Source organism: Callospermophilus lateralis, chromosome 6 (assembly GCF_048772815.1).
Source record: "Callospermophilus lateralis isolate mCalLat2 chromosome 6, mCalLat2.hap1, whole genome shotgun sequence".
In the NCBI taxonomy this organism is placed as follows: Eukaryota; Metazoa; Chordata; class Mammalia; order Rodentia; family Sciuridae; genus Callospermophilus; species Callospermophilus lateralis.
The window spans coordinates 101,635,495-101,658,338 of NC_135310.1; the positions used below are offsets into that span (position 1 = coordinate 101,635,495).

The 22,844-nt window shown below is 36.4% G+C and overlaps 1 protein-coding gene across 29 annotated transcripts in view; it reads right to left on the reverse strand.

The window, feature by feature from the left end:
* Mlip (muscular LMNA interacting protein) overlaps nt 1-22,844 on the reverse strand; it is a 225,866-nt gene that overhangs the window by 105,441 nt on the left and 97,581 nt on the right. For 12 of the 29 annotated variants that reach the window (XM_076858572.2, XM_076858558.2, XM_076858561.2 and 9 more), the window contains 3 exons: nt 18,277-18,432; nt 14,315-14,707; nt 2,380-3,945 (listed from right to left, as the gene is read on the reverse strand). In XM_076858572.2, the coding sequence (XP_076714687.2) occupies nt 2,380-3,945; nt 14,315-14,707; nt 18,277-18,432 (2,115 nt within the window). The remainder of the gene's footprint in view (nt 1-2,379; nt 3,946-14,314; nt 14,708-18,276; nt 18,433-22,844) is intronic. The other 17 variants (XM_076858574.2, XM_076858568.2, XM_076858564.2 and 14 more) reach the window with 3 other exon arrangements.

The window sequence follows — 22,844 nt, forward strand, 5'->3', positions numbered from 1 at the left end:
TGACTGATTTTAATCTAGAGAGATAATAATAGCAAGAAGCAAGTAGGAAATAAAGATGAAAGGGAACAGTCTGCCTCAGAGAGCAATTTATTTTTACAATTTTAAATTTAACCCATGATAAGAAACTTTTTTTCTATTCAAAAAAATAGATTAATGTTTTTACTGGTGGTAGTTATAGTACTCATTTTCATGTTCATCAACTTTAGTGTATATTTCTATAACCTTAAATTTTCTTAACTTGGAAATAAAGAAAATAAAACAGAAAGAAAAACCTAGTGATTCAAATTCTTCCATGGTGGGAGCAGCAAGGGAGTCAGGGGGGGATATAGGTCTTCAACACACCAGCCTTTAATTTATCAAAAGCCTTTATGGACTCCCTCTTCTGTGTCCAAAACAGGGCAAAACAGGAACAAAGCACAGTGAACCTCAAATAGGAACACTTTGAAGAGGCTTATGGAGTAAAAATCACTTTTCACAAAGGTAATGAATAATTTATGTGGCAGCAAGTCTTAAAAAATGATTTTCAATAAATTCAGGAAATAATGAATAGATGGCCAGGATTTTTAATATACTGCAACGAATTTCATAATCACACATAGGTATTGAAAAGTCATTAAGAAAGCTCATTTCACCTCAAATAAATAGGAATTTTAAATTTAGAATCATAGAAAAAGTTAATTTTATCCAATTCATTTGCTGTGAAAGTTTAAAATATAAGGACTTAGTCATTAAAATACATTTTAATATGATACAAATTGAGAATTCTGGTCATTATTCCATAATAATGATTTTTTCTTCATGAGAATTATAAAGTAGGATAACTTGGTAATTAATATGAGTTACTTTTTGTAGCAATAAATCATAGTAGAAAAAGAACAAGGCTTCAAGAATTAGCAGACTTTAATTAATATAAATGTTAGCTCTGTACCAGATATTTGACATAGACAAGTTATTCACTGAATTTCATTTCTTGGTGTATACAAATAAGGATAAAAACATTACCAATCTCCTGTGGTTATAAAAATAAGCAAAAAGCTATGCATTTTAATCAATTATAATTATTTTATGTAACTATTAGATAGTTCTAGACTCACAGAAAGCATTTGATAACTGTAGCTGTAATTATTATTACCATTATTCAAATCTATTACTATTCAAATGTTGTGTCTCTATATATAGTCTTCTGGGATTATCTTCTGTATATTTGGTCAGGTTGTTTTCCATTTCTAAAATGCCAACTCCTTTCCTCTTCATTAAGCTAAATCCTAAATATTTCCAACAAGACTGACATCTATAATAACTTCCCTCACTAGCCATATGCTGTAATAATATTCCTGTTTTATTGAACTCAGTCAACAATTACTTTATTTATAATTTAAATTACAAAATGTTAATTTGATTGCATACAACTTGCTGTCTGTATCCATGGTTTTGCAACAGATTAAATACATTTGAAAAAAATTGTGTCTGTACTGAACATGTACAGACTTTTTAATTCCATTTAAAATACAGTGTGATTGTCATTTACATAGTCTTTACCTTTTACTAGGTATTATAAGTAATCTAGTGATGATTTAAATTTATAGGAAGATGTCTTAAGTTATAGGTAAATCCCATGTCATTTATTGATTGATTGATTGATTGATTGATTGGTACTGGGGATTGAACTCAGGGGTACTAGACCACTGAGTCATATCTCCAGCACTATTTTTTGTATTTTATTTAGAGACAGCATCTCACTGAGTTGCCTAAGGCCACACTAACTTGATGAGGATGGCTTGAACTAGTGATCCTCCTATCTCAGCCTCCCAAGCCTCTAGAATTACAGTATGCACCACCACACCCAGCCATGTCATTTAACTTGAGACTTGAGCATCTGCAGATTTGGGTTATCTCTAGTTGGTCCTGGAACCAAATCAAGCAGGAATAACTGTACTTGCTTTCTAGTTTTATTGTAGAATTAATAACTCTACATTGTACATGTGTATTTTTTCTGCTGAATGAAATTTAATTTTTCAAATTAAAGTATTATCTTTTTTCCCCTTTAAAAATCATGTGTTCCAAAGAAAGCTAATCCAGAGGTAGACATATAGTAGGTGTTTAATGCATAATTCACATTATACCTAAATAAAAAATGCCCTTGGAGTCATACATAAAATGTTACCTTAAGAGGAGGTCAAATCAAAGGGATTTGCAGAAATAAGTAATTTTAGACAGACCATAATTCATCTCTACATTCAAATTTACCAAATTCTAGGATCTCCCCCCATACTTTCTCCACTTTCTCATAGGAGCAGAATAAATATCATAACTATTGATCTTCCCCCTGAAAATCCATATTTTGAAATTAGCATGCACCATGCAAAAAAAAAAAAATACCTTGGGTTTCTTGTTTTCAGGGCCTGTTGACAGGGACAATGCACAAGGTGAAATCAGCTCCTTGGTTCTTGTTAGAGAGATGGGAAGTGATGGGGTTGAAACGGGTGCCGGGTGGTTGGATTTTGTGCTTTCAGATTTCATCATTCTTGAAGGCAATGAACCACTGCCACAATTTGGGTGCAGTGTTGAAGGACTGAGCTGTAGTGCAGGGGTGGGCAGAGCAGCAGGTGGGACTGAGGAGGACCCCAAGCTGGGAAGAGAGGCACAGCCAGCACTGGAGAGAGCAGGTGAAGAAAGAGCTGAAGGATTCAGCCCCTGTCCTGATGGTTTATATGATGTTCTTTTGGATCTGTCTATCAGGTTTGAAAGGGCTGGGGATGGATGGAAACATTTCTCTGGAGAGGAGGGCATGGTGCTGTGATTAATAGGTGGAGATACAGAAGATAATGCAGATGAGGCTAATGTAGAAGGGTGTGTGTATGTATTTCTGGGATTCTCTGAACCTCTGAGATCCCCATCCTGTTTGTTCTTTGAAGAAGAAAGTGAAGAGCTTGGTGGGACAGGAGGAAGATCTGCAAAACTAGAGGCATTGGTTTGCATTGTACCGCTCTTCAAAGAAGTAGGAGATGGTGTTTTCTCTACATTCATAGAAACAAGGCTGCTATTGACAGGTGTAGTAGGAGAGAGGGAGGACACCTGAGAGGTGGGAGTAGACTTGGTGAAGAAAGGGAGGTGGAAGGATTGCTGGGCCAGCTCAGAAACCTGGTGTTCTGCTTGCGCTGGAGACTGGGCTCTCAGGGAGCAACTTGAGAGAGATTTTTTAGGTGTGAGTGTGGTTTGCTTTACTTTTTGGTCAAGGGCGAGAGTGGAGGAGGCCAGGGAGTTGAGGGAGAAGGTGGGGCAGGATGCAGGGGACACAGGTCTTTGGTGAGAAGGGTTTGACTTGAGGATAGCAGTGAGAAGGGAAAGCCGGGAGGGCACCTGGGATTTCACCCCTGACTTTGAAAGATTTCCACTAGATGACATTTGGCTACAAACAGTAGAAGAGGAGCCATGGAAAGAGGAGGTAAGTGGTTTCGGACTTGGAGAGAGTGAATGCATGACAATGCGGACTGGTATGTACGAGGCTGAATTCGACTTCAGGGAAGCACTGGAGGAAGGTGAAGGAGAAGTGGTTTTCAGGCTTTCTCTGGGACTAAGGACATTTGCGGTTAAAGGCGTCGTCTTCTTCAGAACTTCAGGTGCCAGTCCAGGGTTTTGATCTGCTGCACTTGGACTGGATAGATTAGAACCTGGCAGTTGAGTGGAATGGGGAAACGGTAATGTCCATGAGGCGCCCTTCGATGCAGAAAAGGGTGAAGAGTGAGCAGTCGTTTGAAAATACGTAGCTGTTTCTTCCACCAGGGCCCCACTGACATCCAGCCTCCTAGTGTGGAACTCCTCTAGGACAGAGGCTCCATCGAGGTTAGCTGGGACAGGTGGTGTTTTCTGATTAGTTGGAGAAACAAAGGAGAAAGCAGGTGGTTTACAGGCAAGCTGCTCAGAGGTAGTGGGAGAAGAAGTTAACTAGAGGAGAGAAACAGACAGATTGAAATAGGACATTATTTGTGAAACTATCCAAATATTCTTGTTACTGTGTCACTAAGCAAACAATCCTTCCACTAGTTTACACAAAAGGGGGTGCCTTAAATCTCCATGAAAATGAAGGAATTTCTGTTTTTCTCATGAGGTCCTGCTACAAAATAAGATCTAATAAACTATGAAGATTTGTATCCAATACATGATTGATTCCCCAGTTTGAAAACCAGTGTAAAATTTTCTGTGTTTCCATTTGGAAAATAATTCATTGACCATATCTAAAATATTTATCTTAATCTGGAATTGTATAATTTGGAAAGAAATAGGTCACCATCCATTTCATTTTCACTTTGGAAAATGAAATAATTTTTTTTCCATTGGAAGTATATAAACCGTAATGTGAAGATAATGACTACAATCCTAATAATAATAATAATAATCATAATCATACTTCAAGTGTTTAAAATTCTAGACATTTGGACTACTTACTCCTCCATGTCATGAACCTGAAAACGTGCCCAGAATTCAAATGACAAAGCACCCAGAGCAATAAATTAAAAGAGTCAATGCAATGTCCAGAATAGAAAGAGAGCTCTAGATGATTCTCCCTAATTACTTGCCAGAATGAACACTTAAGAGGAACATTTAATGAACATTTAACAAATGATTTGGACTATGCTGGAAGGAATAGTCTCTCTTTGATATCAAAAGAAGCCAGAGTACTTATAAATATAATTCAATTGAAACAAGCAAGCAACAAATTCCATACCAAATAAAGATGCAATAAAAAACAATTCATGCTTTTCTAACAGAAGCTACAGAAAGCCTGTGAAATAACCAGTTGTATGTATTCTTGTGCTATTTTAAAATTCATCCAGTACTTGAAGACAAGTAGGAATCATAAATGACTCCAAAATCTTGTAAACCGAGACTTCTCTTCAAAATAAATTTAATTTTGTCAGCCTATAAGATAAAAAAATAAATATCCATGTCTAATAAAGAATTTGGAGAATATCAACTATTCAAATATTAAGATAGACGTATTGCATTAAGCACATAGGAAGAAAATATATATGAATATATCAATTAAACAACAAAGTTTTGGTTTATAAATAGAATAAAATATATTTCTTGATTTTGCTTTAGAACATTTTAAGAAAGTTTCCATCAGCACTCAGACAAAGATATTTATGACATATAGTTTTGAACTCTAAAACTACTGAAAACTGACAAATTTGAATAAATTCATCACAAACTTTTTATTTTCTGAGGAAATATACTAAAGATATTTCTTTCTTTTGTGTGTGAATCAATATGCATATTTGCAACACAACATTTTTACAAATAAATAATATTTTATTAAATTGACATAATCCAGAATGTGAGAAAATCAGTGTAATTGATAATCAAGCAGAATTCCATCAAATTGAGAAAGAAGGCTGAACAATTAATATGCGTAAGTTTTACTTAGAAACAACTCTGTTTAGCCAGTGTTTATGTGACTGATTCACATGATTAGGGAATATATTTATATCCAAATGTCAGCATAATTCTTGTGTCACCACAAGAAGTTATATAATTACTTGTATTTGAATTCGTATTTAATGTTTAAGAAGTTATCTTCTTGGAATTAACAATATATCCAGGGCCTGTTTGTTTGTTTGTTTGTCTGTCTGTTTTAATGGTGAATGAGAGGTCTTCTTCAATTGTTTCCATGGTTGATCTCTCCTCACAGAAGGAATGGAGCCATTCCCAGGCTCTGAAGGTATTTGCACATTGAGACACGCCTAGAATAACATAGTTTGGTAACAGATTTTGTAAATTAATATCGACCACCACAAAATCCTATCACCTTTCAGTCTGTTGTCTCCTAAGAACTTCAATGTATATGGAAAAACTCATTAATTCATCCTGATTATTTGCCAGAATGTCACTGTGTAGGATCATAGGTTCATAATTTTGAGGGGCTCATTCAGAGAAAAAAGCTGTTACCTCCAACTTCCTAAGATTACAAATTTTAATTACCAATCATTCCATTATATTAAGTGATATTACATTTAACATAAGTTACTCATAATGTTACCATACTTTTAGATAATTAATTGACGAATAACTTCTGAAAGACTGAAAAGCCTAAGAATATTTATTATGCTTATGTTAATCTACATGCAATTTCATTATATTTTATTCCATATATTCTTAATTAGTTATAATATATTCATTTCCAACTTACAAATACACCATGATGTTATTCTAATTTATACAAATAAAAAAGCATGACACCATTGTTTTATAAAATTTCTAGGGGTGAAGTTTCATTTTGTAATGGAAAAGACTCATTTCCCTGAGTTCCTCTCACAAATAAGTTTTTCTTTTAAAGAAAGTGTCCACACATGAATGAATAATATCATATAGAAGGAAGGAAAGGGCATATGTAAAATTCTCAGTCAGTGATTCAGAATCATCCTTCACTTTACTTCTTCCCCGATATCCCCTACTTAAATGATAAACTTCTTAATTTACATCCAAAAATTATTTCCATCCCTTTCTTTTATTCTCCAGGTTTGTTAATGATGCTTTAATTCCTTCCTCAAGACTATTCGCTGTCTTCTTTACCATTTGCTTCTTACCCCAACTTAATGTTGAGTTCTTTGCTTAAACACCTCTATAGAGCTACCTGTGACTGTCTACAGCATTCTTCTAGTTCCTGAGCCCATTCACCTCACATGTACCCCAAAGTCATTCTCAAGACTCTCTTCTAGAAGGACTGTCTTGAATTCTGTACAATCACTATAATCTCGGTGACAAGATGCCTGCAATGTGCTACTCTCATTGGGTAGATGAACTCAATCATAATTTAACCCTTGCATCCTGTATCATAGAAACCCTTAGTTATTGAGTAACCAATTAATTGCAAAGCTGCCTTGTAATTTGACTAAATCCAAAATTAGTTGTTTCTGTATATATTCTTTTTTTTTAATGTACCTGTGAGATTCAAAAATACCTGAATACAAGCTGAGATGAGTGATCTGCTAGCTGATGCTGTAAATAGGGTCCCAGTGTTTTGATAGCTCTTAATGTTTGCCTGTATAGTTGTACTCTTCCTTCTGCATCTGTACAAAGAAATCCTAGATTCCCTATTTTTCATAACCACTATGTTAAAATAGTTTGGCCTCCTTGCCTATTGATCTGTCCTCTACTCTCTGAAATACACAAAACTCTACAGGGTGTTTTTCAGCTTTTCTTAACTAAGCAAATTAAATAACCTTTTCTGTCATTCCTGCCTGTAGCTGTTTCCCATTAAACTCAGTACCAGACTGAGCTTTTGATATCTAATCAATGTTCACCTATGCTCAAGACTTTGTCGATGATTTTACACCAGGAACTAAATAGTTTTCCTTTATAACAGAGGTGGTTTTTGTTTTGTTTTGTTTTGTTTTGTTGGTTTTTTGGGGTTTTTTTGTTGTTTTTTGTTTTTTGTTTTGTTTTGTTTTGTTTTGTTTTGTTTTTGCTATTCAATCCCATCTCCCTAACTTCCTACTGTTTTTCATTTTAGGTTTCAGCAATATTTTGTTCAGACTCAACCTTTTGGCCAGCATTGCCAACCTTCTAGCCATCTGGACCTCTTGCCCATGCACTTGGCAAATCCTCACTCTTAAATCAATCCCACTAACTGTCATTATGTTCCTGGACATGATCTACTTAAAGCTGCTATGATAAAAAAATTGGTAGCACTCTGTTAACTGACTGGATCACTGCATTTGACTTACAAATGTTGTTCTATAGAAGGACACAGCTCAAAATGGGTGGGCCTTTCCTGCTTCTGTGCAGAGGGACACCTTACTCCACTCACACGTGGGGTAGGTGAGGCACCTCTGAGAGGTTTCCTCACCAATTTGAAGTCTAGAGTTTCAGCTGTGTCCCTCGTCTCTCATCTTTTTTGTTGGATTTTTTGCCATTTCTCCTGTTTGGAACTTGTCTTCCCCTCCTATCCGTCTCTTCCAAAGTGTTAATATTCTCCACCAACCTTTAATCCACCTCCTTCCCCTTTAACTCAACAGACAGATTTCTTCTCTTCAAGGAAAATTGAGATTAACAAGAAACCAAACTTTTCTAGATTCATTTTCATTCTCCTTTCTTTATTCTAAGGAGAAGTGGTGACCTTTCACTTTTTAAAAGGTGTATTCTTCCTGGGTACTCTGAAACATGGCAGCTCTGGCCTTCTTAGGGATTTCATTTCTTCAGTTATTCCCTATGTCCTATGCACTCCTCTTTGTATATATCCACTAGCTCACTCCTCCTAACATACATCTAAAGAAGAAATATTCTCTCTTTGAAAATATAATAAATATCATTGTGGTAGACAGTAAAAATGCCTGCAATATTCTATTTTTTATGTAATAAAAGCAAAGTTCTTTTCTCACCCCTTAATATGGGCCAGGGGAAGACTAACAAATGCAATACAAGAAACAGTACCTTGAAAAGTACTTGTACATTGGGTTAACTGACTTGCTGGTACAGAATGTCATCGTGATGTAAAAGTCTTGGCTACTCTAGTAGGCAATGTAAGACCACTCAGCAGACAAATAAACAATCACCAAACAGCTCACCAGCCATCAACCAACCCAGAAGCCTGTTGCAGACACATTGGTGAACCCATAGCAAAGATCAGTCGAGCCTGATGCACATCTGTGAAATCACCTGATAGAACACAGCCAAAATTTTTGACCTGCAGATTTCTGAGCTAAATAAGTGGTCTTGCTTTAAAAATGTTAAATTTTCACCTGGTTTGTTAAGCAGCAAAAGTTAAACTGATCGAAATGAGTGCACACACATACACGAAAATTTGTGTTCCCATAGTTACAGGCTCTTCTTGGTCATATCTATACAATATAATCACTGTATTGATTTCTTTAATTCTTGTGACCAACATACCCTAAAATGACCCCGCTAAGATTTCAGCCTTGTGTAATTTGAGTGTGAGAGGAAACTGTGGCTTGATTCTTAACTAATAGAATCTGACACTGGTGACAAGATTTTTCAGAGGTAATTAAGGACCCTAAACAGATGACTCTAAGTTAATTAAAAGGGAGATTATCCTGTGTGGGTGTGCTCTAATCAAGTGAGCTCTTCAAAAGAAGATTAAAGGGTAGAGACAATACAACAGATTCCTTTCCTCTGTTGCTCAATTTAGAAAGCAAGCTGCCTGAATTCTACAGCCACATGGAAATGAATTCTGCACACCCTATAAAAGAGCTTAGAAGTGGGTCCTTCCTTGATTGAGACTCCAGAGCAAATGCAACCTGACACCTTGATTTCACTTGAGCAAAGAACCTAGCTCACTTCTTGATCTAAAGAAACTAGAGGAAATAGATAATATTTTTAATATTTTCTCAAGGCACTAAATTTATGGGTAATCTGTTATGTATTAGAAAGCAAATGAACTTCCCACTGACTTCTTAATCCCCTCACATCCTCTACCAAAGAAACCATTATCACCAAGGTGTATAATAACGTTTTTTTTTAAAACAATCAACAGGCACTTAGATTCCTTATCTTTTCTGATTTCTCTATGGGTTCTGATTCTTTCCATTTTTCTCTCCTTTTCAAAACTGTCTTATCTGGAGCCTCTGTTGCATCACTCTCTCCTGGTTTATTGGCTATCTTTTGGTGACTGCTTTTCCTCTTCTTTCTCTTATTCCACCCTCTTTGGATGTGTTGGTACTTCCTTGCCAATTCCCATTGTCTGGAATGCCAAGAAATCTTGTATTCATGCACCAAGTCTCAGCTCATACAACACTGCAATTGACCCTCTTATTTTGCTCTGGGCTCTCGTGAGTGAGTGAGGCTGGACAAGTAGTGAGAACACTGTCTCTGACATCTGATTCTTTCTTTCTCCTGCCAGAGAAAAACTCAAGTTCTGATATCAGCAAGTCAGGAGAGCTCTTCTTAAAAACCTGCACCACCTTTCTGCTGGAATTCTCAAAGCAACTTGATTTTTTCATAAGTACTTCCTTTGCACTTGGCTAATGGTAAAAATTAGCCCACCCAGAGGGAACAACAAGACATTATTCATATTCACAAGTCTGCTCTGTCAGCATCAGAGCAGAGCCTGGGGCCTCCCACCAAGGTAGAAAAATTCTCCTAAGTGTGTCCAGTCTCATTCACATGGAAGGAGACAAAAAATGACAAAAGGAAAGTATCATATACTCATCCTAAGCAAGAAGGGAAGTGGAAAGAGAGATGGCAGAGAGAAGATCACTACAGAAAGGTTCTTGGAATGAATAAAATCCCTTGATCATACATTTTTCTCTCAATTATAAGAATGAGTTCTCCAAATTTTTATGCCCTCCAACTGCTCAGAGCAATTATATGATCAGGAGGGTCTAACTAGAATCTGTTTACTACTCTCATCTATTTGTGTAAGGTCAAACTTCTTTTGTTGTCATTGTTTGTTTTGCTGTCAGGCTCTGGTGGCTCTGCTTGGCATGCCATCAGAATCTTCCAGCTGATGACCATGTGCACATCACTTCCTGGCATTTTAGTATAAACATTCCATGTTTCATGGAGCACTTATGGCATTCCAAGCCACTTGTTTCTGCAGTTAGCAGAATACCACAGGGAGGCTGAATACCACAACTCCTTTCAAGGTCTTCAACCTCTGAATTCCTGAGGCTAAAAGCTGTGGATGATTTGTTTTAGTGAACAAAATAAGCAACACCACTAACTATGAGAGAAGAGTCCTAGGCTCCCTTCCCTGCCCTGTTATAGCTTTTTTCTCAGCTATGATGCCACTAAGAAAGTTTATATCTTAATGTCTGTGTGTCATATCACAGGATCATGTGAAAAGAAGGATCACTTATTCAAACATTCATGAGATATTTTCTAAGCATCTACAGTGCTTCAGGCATTATGTTAAATGACGGGGACCAGAAATGGGAAAAGGACTTTTTGTTCTTGAGGAGTTTACAAATCTAGGTGAGAGAGAGATATGTAAAGGCTACTGTAATATAATGTGCTGGTACCAATCTGGTATTTTATTATAAATCGAGGCCTGGGGAATACAAGGAATGTTTCTATGTCTAATGCCTTATGCAAATACTTTTGTTGTAATTCCTTTTCTGTATATCTGTGAAGTCAAAGTACAATCACATGTCACTTAATGATAGGGATACATTCTAAGAAGTGAACCATTGGATGATTTAGTCGTTGTACAAAGATTATGGAGAGTACTTACACAAACTAAGACAGCTACGATGACAACAGGCTAATCTTAATGGAACCACCATTATATACACCATCTATAACTGTTATGTAACATGAAACTGTAATTAATAAATATATATGCTAATATCCAAGTTTCCCAGAATTTTATATAAAAACACTATTCCACCCCAGCCAGTTCTTCTGATCTTATTTTCCACATCTTCTCCCCAGTTCTAATATCCAAACTATAGCTAACAAATGAAGACTACCCCTCTCCCTCTATCTATTTTCTACTATGTGCCCCCAAATGCTGCCATTTCAAATTTCTTAAATCAGAGTATCTTTGATTGAGATTGTACCAGGAGTCAGGTACTATTCTAGGCTCTTTGCATATATTATTTCAATCTCAAAGGAGGTTGATATTAATACTTCATTTCACAAAAGGAGAATCTAAGGCCCACAATTTCAAGTAATTTGCTCAAAACAGCATAGCCAGTAAGTGTCCTGAATCACTTTTGTTTTTCCTATATCACAACCTCTCCTACCATGAACCTCCTTGTCCTCACCTGCCATTCATGTCTCAACATTTTTTCTATCCTTAACATCCCAATCATACTGTTCCCACTAAGGTCATCAAATGACATTCTAATTTCCAGATTTGATGTGCTTGAGGGGACTATTTGAGTTTTTTATTATTATTATTTTTACTATAGACTCAACTCTTTGTTGAAAAACCCTTTAATTTTTTTTTTTTCTACACAGTCTCACTGTATTGCCCAGGCTGTCTTAGAAGTCCTTAGCTCAAGTGAGCATTCTGAGTAGCTGAGACTAGAGGCACACACCACCACAACTGACTGCTTTATCTTTTATTTTCATATATTACACAAGTCCTTTTGACTTCCTGGCTTGCATCTGCTAGGATGCATCTTTTCTACATTCTTTTCCTGAGATCGCTATCTCCATTCTTATCACTTTTACTTCAATGCCTAATGTCTCCATTGCCAACCTCTCCCCTGTGCTCCAGATTCACACTTTCAACTATTTTCTATATATCATCCTGCAATGCCACCAAAGCTCAGCATCAGACGTCTGATCTCCTCCTACCCCCTTTCAAGATCCTTTACTCTCTCCTCTATGAATAATGCCATCATTCATTCAAAGTCCAGGATTATAAGCTTCATTCATGATTGATTTTTTTCCCATTTACTGTCAGCGAACAAGTCCAACTATTTCTACCCTCATATGGTTTTCTTCTTGTACCTACTGTCACCGTTTTAATGTTAAGCTTTATCAGTTCTTTCAGACAAATCGCTCTGTTGTCATTTCTCTTTTAACTCTAATACTATCTGCAGATAAGACAATCCTTAGGCTTTTCTATGAACATTTAAGTCTCTTATTTCTGAATTTAAGAGGATTTCGATTTAACTGCTTATTTTGTATAGCATTTTCATGTTTGACTAACACTTTCAAATTATTTAGTGATTTTTTTTAAACATAAGGTACTTTTGCTTAAATATGCCACACCAGAGCATATATTTGGTATGCATAAATCCACAACATTTGTATTACTGTGTTCAAGACATATTATGCATTATAGGGAAGAAAATGCTTAGTAAAAATGAATTTAACATGGAATAGGGGAAATAACATATGTACTGAAATAGTTATAATACATGCTGAAATATGATGAATATAAAACTGGTACATAAAAAAAAATACATCAAAATTACGTTGAGGGAGTGGTTTCTTCAACTGAAAGAACCCAAGCAGCTTTGTTAATGAGTTTATATCTGAGCAAGGACAACAGAGAATGAGCAGAATGTGAATGGCTAAATATTCTTCACACACATTATTGAAGCCTATTTACGTGCAAAGCACTATGCTAAGTACTATGGATACAGAAATGAGTAAGAGACATTCCTTGACATCCAGTTGTTTCCAGTTTAGTAAGGAATAAAAATAAAATCAATTCTTACAACAAAATGAAAAGGAATTATGATGGAGATTTTTTTAGAAAAAGTTACAAAATAATAAAGAAAATCACAAAGATGGAGGAGAAATAGCAACAGCACCCCACCGGGACTGTGTCTAAGAGAAGGTCCAACTTGAGCTGAGCACAGGCTCAAGCAACCAAGGACAAAATGGAGGTGATCCAGGAGGAAAGAACGTTCCACAATGTAGCACAAAAAGACGGATTCATCAATAAGGGGGAAAAAATTGTTCAAACTACTTTGAGAGGCTTTCAAAGTGCTTGTCTAGAAGCTCCTCAAGAGGGCATATCAGTACCAGCTCATGCTCCCTTGTCAAGGAGTCAGAGCTCTGCTTCCACTACCTACTTCTCTCCAAAGTCAGCCTTTGCATTCCTACATTCTAACCAAACCTTGCCAAAAGTCGCCTTCAGTTTTTATTATATCAAATCACTTGTGGATGGTAAAGTCTCCCTTTTTTTTTTTCCTTTAAAATTCTCTCTTGCTGTCACAGACGTGGGTGTCTTGCTTCAGAAGAGGCTGACTACCTGAAAGAAGTTTCCAATCTTGCTGTAAGTTTTGGAGTGGAATACTACTACCACCACCACCACTCTTACCACCCCGCCCCCCCGACCACACACACACACACTCCAGTGAGAACAGTGCTATCCTGGAGGCTTCCAGGACCACAAAAGACATTTTCGTTAAGAAACCTGGGGGAAACTATTGTCCTCAGGTACACCTATTTCCTGGATTAGGTTTTCACTATTCTTTTATTAGTTTAAAAGCAATGTTCACCTCTAATAGCCACTAAATGCTGCCTCACTAGATCTTTCTAATGTCCAAAATGTGCTTCTTAAAGCAACCAACTCACCAAGTGTTCTCTCCTGACACCCCCCAATACAACCTTTGCCAGGAATTGTTCAAAGAGGTAATATTCTCCCAAATCTGCCTTGTGTTACAAATTCTTTCAGACAATTCATGGTATAATTTGTATGTCATTTTTATCTCATCATTTTATTAATGTTTATACTGTGATGTTTTATGATCTTGAGATTTGGGGGTTTTAATATATACCTCTTTAAAAGTTTTATATACCTTAAACTGGAAGACCTTTGCAGACAGCCCAGGACAAAAGGCATATAAACAATTTCTTTTCCTTAGGTCAAGAAGTCAAAACCTACCTGTCCATGCTTTTGCTGAGAAGCCATCCCATGAGAAACTTCAGAATATGATGAGGACTTGAGATCTGTGCCCCTTATTTTGGGACGCACCACGTCAGAGACCAGACTGGAGGAGATTGCCAGAGACTTGGGCCGGGCAGCCATGTTGCCCGTCCCCCCTGGGGGACCTTGCTCGCCTTTTCTGCTCGTAACTTCATCTTCCCCTTCAGAGTCCACAATAAAAACATATTCTGCTTTGAAGAGGTCACTTTGCTGCATGCCTTGAGGTTGGTTTGTTTCAAGTACCCTTCCTTGTATACTCTTTCCACTGGCCTCTGATGGATGAGTCAGTGTCCCTTGGTTTCTCTCTTCTTGGCTCCCACGATGAAAGGTCAGGTAGTCATTGGAATTAGACTGCAACACAAGGAGATAAAAACATTAACATTGGCTTGAAAAATGTCTCTTCTTTGTTAACATACACTGAAAGGTTTTACCTGCTTATTAAAAGTTTTTTTTTAATATATTTTAAAATCAACTTGACTTAATAGAGATTGGATTGAAGTTAATGGTTTACTTTTACTAGCCCACCTGACTCAAGCCCAAACTGATTAGGGCTCAAAAACTAATAAACCTAACTGCCTCCTAGAAAAATCATAGTATAATTTTTTTAAATTTTTTATTTATTTACTTATTTATTTATTTTTTTGGTACTGGAGATTGAACCTAGGGATGCTTAACCACTGAGTCCCATCCCCGATCCCTTTTTTATATTTTATTTAGAGACAGGGTCTCACTGAGTTGCTAAGTGCCTTGTTAAGTTACTGAGACTGGCTTTGAACTTGCGATCCTCCTGGATCAATCTCCCATGTCATCATAGTATGACTTTTGATTTAGAGAAAGAGAGCAAGCAATGTTGTGTGTAAAGATATTCACAAAACAAATGGAGATTAATCAAAGGTTTAGTTTACTGGTCATATAACCTGTATATCTTTCATAATCCCAGAGAGGAAGGGACAAAATTCCATTGAGAGCGTCTACAATAGTATAAATCTCTCTGAAAATATAAAATGAAAAGTAAAATTGGAACAAAATGCAGAGATAGTTACATAAAACAATCTAAGCTAATTGGAAAGAGCTCATGAATAGAACACAAAAAGATACAGGGACATTTTTAGAACAAAGTCTATGTAATTTAGATTTGCAATTCTCAATCTCTTCCTATCCGATTTTCTTTGAATACACAGAAGTGTTCCAAAACCAGAATTAACATGGCTTTATCAAGATACCATGCTTCAGCCATACATACCAAGACTGTGCTTAAAAGATCCAGATCAATTTCCTTGTTTTGATAACTATTCTATGATTACTCTTTTTATTTTCTCTGCAACTTTTCTGTAAAGCTAAAAATATTTCAAAATAAAAAGATAAGCCACTAAATAACAATTTCCACTGTGCTGGTCAATTCAGTATGTGACAATGTGTGGTATATGCTGTGTGAAGCTAGAAGAAAAATGATGGATTAGACATGAATAGGCCAACAAATAATTTTATACACCCATCCCACAATATTCAAATGCTGTTGCTGATATACTTAAGATAAAGTAGAAACTACCTCAGATTAGGATTTCTCTGTCCAACTTTCGCTATTCCCTTATTCTGACTTACTTTTTATTTCTAAAGTGCCGCTGTCTGGCTGGGCACAAGATCACAAGCCACTCAAACAGGAACAAACTTTATTTTTGAAACAACCGCCAAATACCACGTTCGTGCCCAGGAAGAATCCTGATCCACCCACGCGGCGTTCCGCCGGTTCCTTCCCGGACCCCCAGCGCAAACACTTCCCCTGGAATTCTCTCCTACTGCACTTTCCCAACCAATGGGAACTCTCCAGGAGTCCCGCAGCAGGCCCAGGTAAACAGCAGGAGTCCGGTATCCATATGAATGTAATTTTTAACATAATCATATCATCTCAATGGCTAGCTGGCGTCACCTTTCAATCAAAAATGCCATGCATCATATTAATTGGCTGTGGCTCCCAGCACTAAAGCATTTAGCACTACCTAATATTTTGTTACATTCTTTCTGTTTGTTTTTATTTTCTCATTTTATTCCTCAAATAACCATATGAGCTGTCTTTATTCACAAGGAATACAATAATCAAGGATAAAGTATATATTCTGTGAAGAACCATTAAACATGTACGTAAATAAGAGATTACTTAAGCCTATTCTAATATTGAACAGTTTGGAAAAACTGGGGAAAATCTTTAATTTTTTAAAGATGTGATTACACGTATATCATTGCAATTGGCTGATGAAAATTTGCAATCTTGGAGGTTTGCAACCAAGATCTATTCATATACCTACAGTTGCACTGTTCATAGAGACTAATGACAAAGTATTCCATAAAAATATTATTTGTAGTTGAGACCTATTCAAAAGAAGCTTCCCACAAATGTCTTATAGAATATTCTTTAAAATAAGATAATAGCATTGAAAATCTCAGGATCACTGGCAAATTACTACTTTATAGTACATTTCCATATACACAAGATGAATCCAATTATTTTATCCCCTTCCAATTGACTCAAGAATAACACAAAATTCTCATAATCTCATTTTATTAGAACAATAAGTAAAACAATATTAAAATACACTTTAAAGAGAAAAAAATTATCCAAACTATTACTGTTCTAACACAAATCATTTTCATATTTTTAAATTTAAATTTCTTCCCCAGTACTTATTTTAGACAGATATAATCAAAGTGAATATGAGGAATAAAATTTTGTAGCCTACTTTATCACCTAATATTATAAGGTTAATTAATATTTTCTATTGAATTATATAATCACTCAAATTATAACTCTGTCAAGTTTACACACCAGCATATTCTTAATTTTTGTCTGATTATTAGATATGAGGCTGTTTTACTTTATGTAATAATTATTTACATGATATTTTCCTTCTTTTGTACTATTTCCTTCATATACATTTCCAAAAGTAGATTATGGAAAGGTTATGAATAGTATTATGACTGTGGATAGATTTCCAACCCAATTTTACAAATTTGCAAAACTAGCAGCAAAGTAATATGTCAATATTTCCACAACTGCATCAACATTGGGTGTTATTCATTTTAATCTCCCTAATTTATTACATGATAAATAACAATATCTCAATGTTTTGTCTTGCATTTTCTTTCAAGATGAATTTAAACACTAAAAAATTTTTACTATTTTTTAATTGCTTTTAATAGAATAAAAACGTATTACTCAGCAATAGAAGTGAATAAAATTTTTACTATCTTAAGATGCATTTGGGAGAAGATGCCAGGATGCAGACTTCGTTCCTGAGAATAGTAAACAACAGAATATCAACTCAAAAGTGTTGAGAATAGTCAGGCATGGGGGCACATGCAGTAATCCCAGTGGCTTCGTAGGCTGAGACAGGAGGATCATGAGTTCAAAGCCAGCCTTAGCAAAAAGTGAGGCACTAAGCAACTAACTGATACCCTGTCTCTAAATAAAATACAAAAAAAGGGATGGGGATGTGGCTCAGTGGTTGAATGCCCCAGAGATCAGCCCCCAGTAGCCCCTCCCCCTGAAAAATAATAGTTGAGAAAAATGCATTAGAGAAAACACGGGATTTGGTAACATTTAGGCTTCTCGTGTAAAATTATATATATACATATACATATGTATATATATAAAAGATATATAATATATATAATTATATATATAATAGATAATATACATATATAATATTTTCAGTGCTGGAGAACAAACCCAGTGTCTTGCACATGCTAGAAAAGCACTCTACCACTGAACTACACTGCAGATCTCATAATTAAATTTTTAATCAACCTTAAATTTCAGTATCTAATTTTAAGCAGAGGAAATAAACATTGACACAGAATTTCAAGTCATTCTTATGGACAATGTAACATAATTGTTTGGAAAAAAAGAATAAAAATAATCCTACCCTATTTACAGTTTCTGGACTCTTATCACTTGGTTCCTCGGGAATTTTAACAAGGAATTTGGAAGTGTCAGTCAACTGAATGTGGGTTGGTAATCTTCTGACAGTGGGGACAAATGTGAAGATCAGAGGTTTAGCTTCAGAATCACCAGAAGAGACCTATGAGATATGTAATAAATTAGACTTTAGCCTTGTCAAATTTAGCCTTGTCAAATTTCATCTTGACTCTATTTTCTATATACCATCATATTTATCTCATTTATTTTGATAAATTTCCCATTTATCATGAGTATGGCTGTTAAAAAAGAAACATAAAAATAATCAGAGTACATCAGAACTTCTTTTATATTACCATTTACCAAAGAAAGCAATCAACCCCAGGAAGATCCTGCTGTAAGGGATGGTAATTACTCAGTGGGCTAGCAAGCTGATCAGCTAGAACTTTACAGGGTATCTCTACCTTTGTGAGATCACCACAAATACAGTATCGGGTCAGTTTGAAAATTGACTTTTATCCCCTTAATCCTAGGTTAGCAGTTTCCATTAATTGACTCATGATCAAAACGCATGCAAGAAAATTCCAACTTTTACCACTTTCAAGAATGTTAAATTATGGATTTATTGAAAGCTTACCTATTCACAGTGTCTTCTCTGAAGGATATACCTTCTCTTTCACTTATTCTTAATTCATTAAAAATAATTTTATTAAGAATTTGCTGTATGGCAGGTCCACAGGAGCAGGGGATATAAGGCTAACTAGGAAACTGTACACTACTCATAAAAAAAAAAAAAAAAAAAAGGTATCTCCCAGAATGCTAAGGAAGCAGTGATAAGGGGTTCCTACCCAAAATAGGAAGTCATAAAAGGCAACACCTGAGATGTACGTATCAGTGAAAGGAAGCAAAGGGCACCCCAGGATGGGACAAGCTAATGAGTGAAAGATGGTAAGCATCACAGTCGGGTGTGACTCAAACTTGGGTTTTGTCCTGTTGGCATCAGAGAACCATTTAAGCAGTATTGATTGAGAGGTGACATGTCATATTAGATTTTTATATAGATGAATCAGGCATTCGAAATCACAAAGCCAAAGCCAAAAGCCATAAACTGAGGACTAAATTGGAAGGGAAGCAAAGGAAATGACAATGTAGACCTTTTTTTTTTTTTTTTTTTTAAGAAGTTAAGACAGAGTTTGAGAGTAGTTAGGAAAGTAGAGTCAACAAGATGCCTCTGTTGGTCTTATAATGAAGTAAATTTGAATGTATCTTCAGACAGTTGGAAAAAGACCTTCAGAAAAGGAAAGGGGAGCAAGATCCTGAAGAAAGCAGAAAAAGAAGATGAGGAAACAAATGAAGGAACAGGGTCTCCTTTGAGACTACAGTAAGTGACCTAAGATGTTGAAAGACATGAATGTTGTGCGGCGGAGGAAATGGGAAGAGTGGGAAGTGCATGGGAATAGCAAACAATACTGAGAACAGTAAACAATAGGATGTCAACTCAAAAGAGTTGAGAATAGTCAGGCACGGGGGCACATGCCTGTAATCCCAGTGGCTCTGTAGGCTGAGACAGGAGGATCACAAGTTCAAAGCCAGCCTCAGCAAAAAGTGAGGCACTAAGCAACTCAGTAAGACCCTGTTTCTAAACAAAATACAAAATAGGGCTGGGGATATGGCTCAGTGGTTGAGTGTCCCAGAGTTCAGACCCCCAGAATTCAGCCTACCTTTTTTGGAGGAGGGTTCCCAGGATTGAACTCAGGGGCACTCAACTGAGCCACATCCCCAGCCCTGTTTTGTACTTTATTTAGAGACAGGGTCTCACTGAGTTGTTTAGCACCTCACTGTTGTTGAGGCTGGCTTTGAACTCAGGATCCTCCTGCCTCAGCCTATGTAGCCACTGGGATTACAGGCATGTTCCACTGAGCCCAGCGAAATCACTTTTGATCTAACTAATTTTCGTGATAAAATCAGCCCCATGTAGTTAAAATAGCACTGCCCCTATGCCATCTCTATGCCTTCCTCAGAAGATACATGCCTGGGACCTCTCAGACTGTATGTCCTTATAGGGATGATCTTTAACCTGGTTCACATTAGTGCCCATGAGAAGCCGGGGTTCTAGGTCATCCCTTGCTCCCTAAATGCTTTGCCCATCCCCAGTTTTGTTCCTATCTTGCCCCCTGCTCCAAGTCTTGAAACTATTTCACTGTGCACTTCCTGGTATTCTGTCAGCCGTTATAAAACCCTACTTGTCCTTAACTTCTCTAAATATTTCCCTTACTTTCTCATTCTAACACAAACACGCTTCTCTCTGAAGGTCTATCTCCCCAAGAATCTCTCACAGTGGTGGCATTTTCTCTCACACTTCTGTACCACTGCCTGGATGGAGGAAAGATATTCTCTTTGCTTATTATTATTATTATTACTTTATTTTTGCTTCCAGACCATTCTTTTTCTCTCTTACCTAAGCACTTCCAGCTTTGAACCCCATGTCATCAGTCTGTGCCATTCATACACGTCCCAGCAGCAGCCATCTGCCCACCCATACCTTAAGCCCTTCTCTCCTTGAAGATGTTCCTGGATCAATGCTATTCTTTCCAAAACTAGGCTTTTTAAAATCCTCAATATAATGTTTTAAGGGATAATTTTTCTAATATTTGGTTTCCTTGACCTTTATTCTTTCTTGCTTCTCACATTTCTAGCCTAGATCAGTAGCTTCATACCCTTTATAATTCTTTTATTCTCTGACCACCACTTCCTATACTCTCCAAATCACTCGCTCTAGTACTCCAACATCTACTTTATTTTTCCAACATCATGTTTTCCTACAATATCTTTTTAACTAGTCTCAATAAAAATTGACCAACTGACCACAATTAATCCCTTGGGCACTCTCAAATGCTTTGGCCTCTCTTACATCATCATCCCATGAAATAACAGTCCTTTCTAAATCAAACCTTCTATCTACTCTATTCCTGCATCAGGAGATACACATGCCTAAGAGAAAAACAAATAACCTTCCTTACTGGTCTCACTTCAAATTTCTAACTCTGAGCCTCAAGCCGCCACCTCAATGCTCTTCCACAATCATGTTTACTTTCATATCCCATTCACTATTCCACCGACCTACAAAACTCTTTCCCACCTTTTTCCCTTTCTTCAAACCTTTAACATATTCCCCATTTTCACTCTGAGCTGGTGACTTGGTTTCCCATTTCACCCACACCATTGAAGGTCAGTATCACACCTTCTTATCTAGCTGAATCTCTGCCCTTTTCCCCCATCTTTAGTCCTGTGACTTTGCTGTCACTAAAATCAACTTTCATTTGAACACATGGCTATCTATTCACTTTTGTTTATTCCACAATGTCTTATTAAATGCCTACTAAATGCTAAGCACTATTTCAGTGATTGGGTGAACAAAATTCCCCACCCTCAAGGAGTTTACTTTCTCATGAACGAAGGCAGCTAGTAAACAAATAAATACATAAAACATATAGTAAAATACAGTAGTTTCATAAGTATATAAAGACTTGCCATGAGATTATTGACATAACACATGGGAGATAAAACAGTGGCTTATACTTGGGTGTCTGCAATGATTGTAGTGAGAAGTGTTTGAGTATGGCCCTAATTCAAAGAAAAAACACAGAATTGGAAGTGAAGTATGAGAGATGGACAAAAGATGAGTATAAAATGTTTGACCCAAATAACTGCAGGAAATGGGAAAAAAAAAAAAAAATATATATATATATATATATATATATATATATATATATATATATATATGAAAGACAACCATTGAAACTTGTTGAGAATAATGATCAAGATCAAATTTGATATGCCCAATATACATTCAAGTTGGAAATGTGGGTAGGAGAGTGAAATTTAGAGGAAAATCTATGCTGGAGGTAAAATTGTTTGTGTTACTTACTCTGGATGATATTTAAAATCAGGAGACTAGATGATGCCAGCAAGAGAGTAAATACAAATAGGAAAAAGAGGCCCATGGTTGAACCTCTGAAACTCTGCCATTACATGCACCCACAGATGAGAAAGAACTAGTACAGATGGCATACACATCTTAAGGAAGATGGAAAGGCCTGCAGCATCATGGCCCACAGTGGGAAAGAGACCTTGCCCAAAACAAAGGGACTGACAGACTTTACTGAATACCCAGTCCAAATTAAATCCAGGAATCTGTAGTGAGTTGCTTGGCTGTTCAGTAGTCTCTGGATGATGCTGACCTGACTGTCCAAGGAACAGAGAAAGTAAATCAAGGCATTTCTAGAGTTTATATTTGGAGGTAGTTTCAGGAGAAGGATTTTGTGAGTGTAAAGAAATTAAGGATATTTGTGTGAATTGAGCACGTTATCAACTGCAGAGTTCAGTTTGAATCCATAAGGAAGTAAGATCTCAAGTTCAAATATCTAGAGGTCTATGGCCCATAAAATAGATCTGATACAGTGGTAACTATTTGAGAGAATTCTCTGAGGTTATAACATGGTACATGAGGGTTTAATCATTAGAAGAATGGTGATTTGGATGATTTTAGAGTCTAAACTTCAGTCCTGAGAAAAA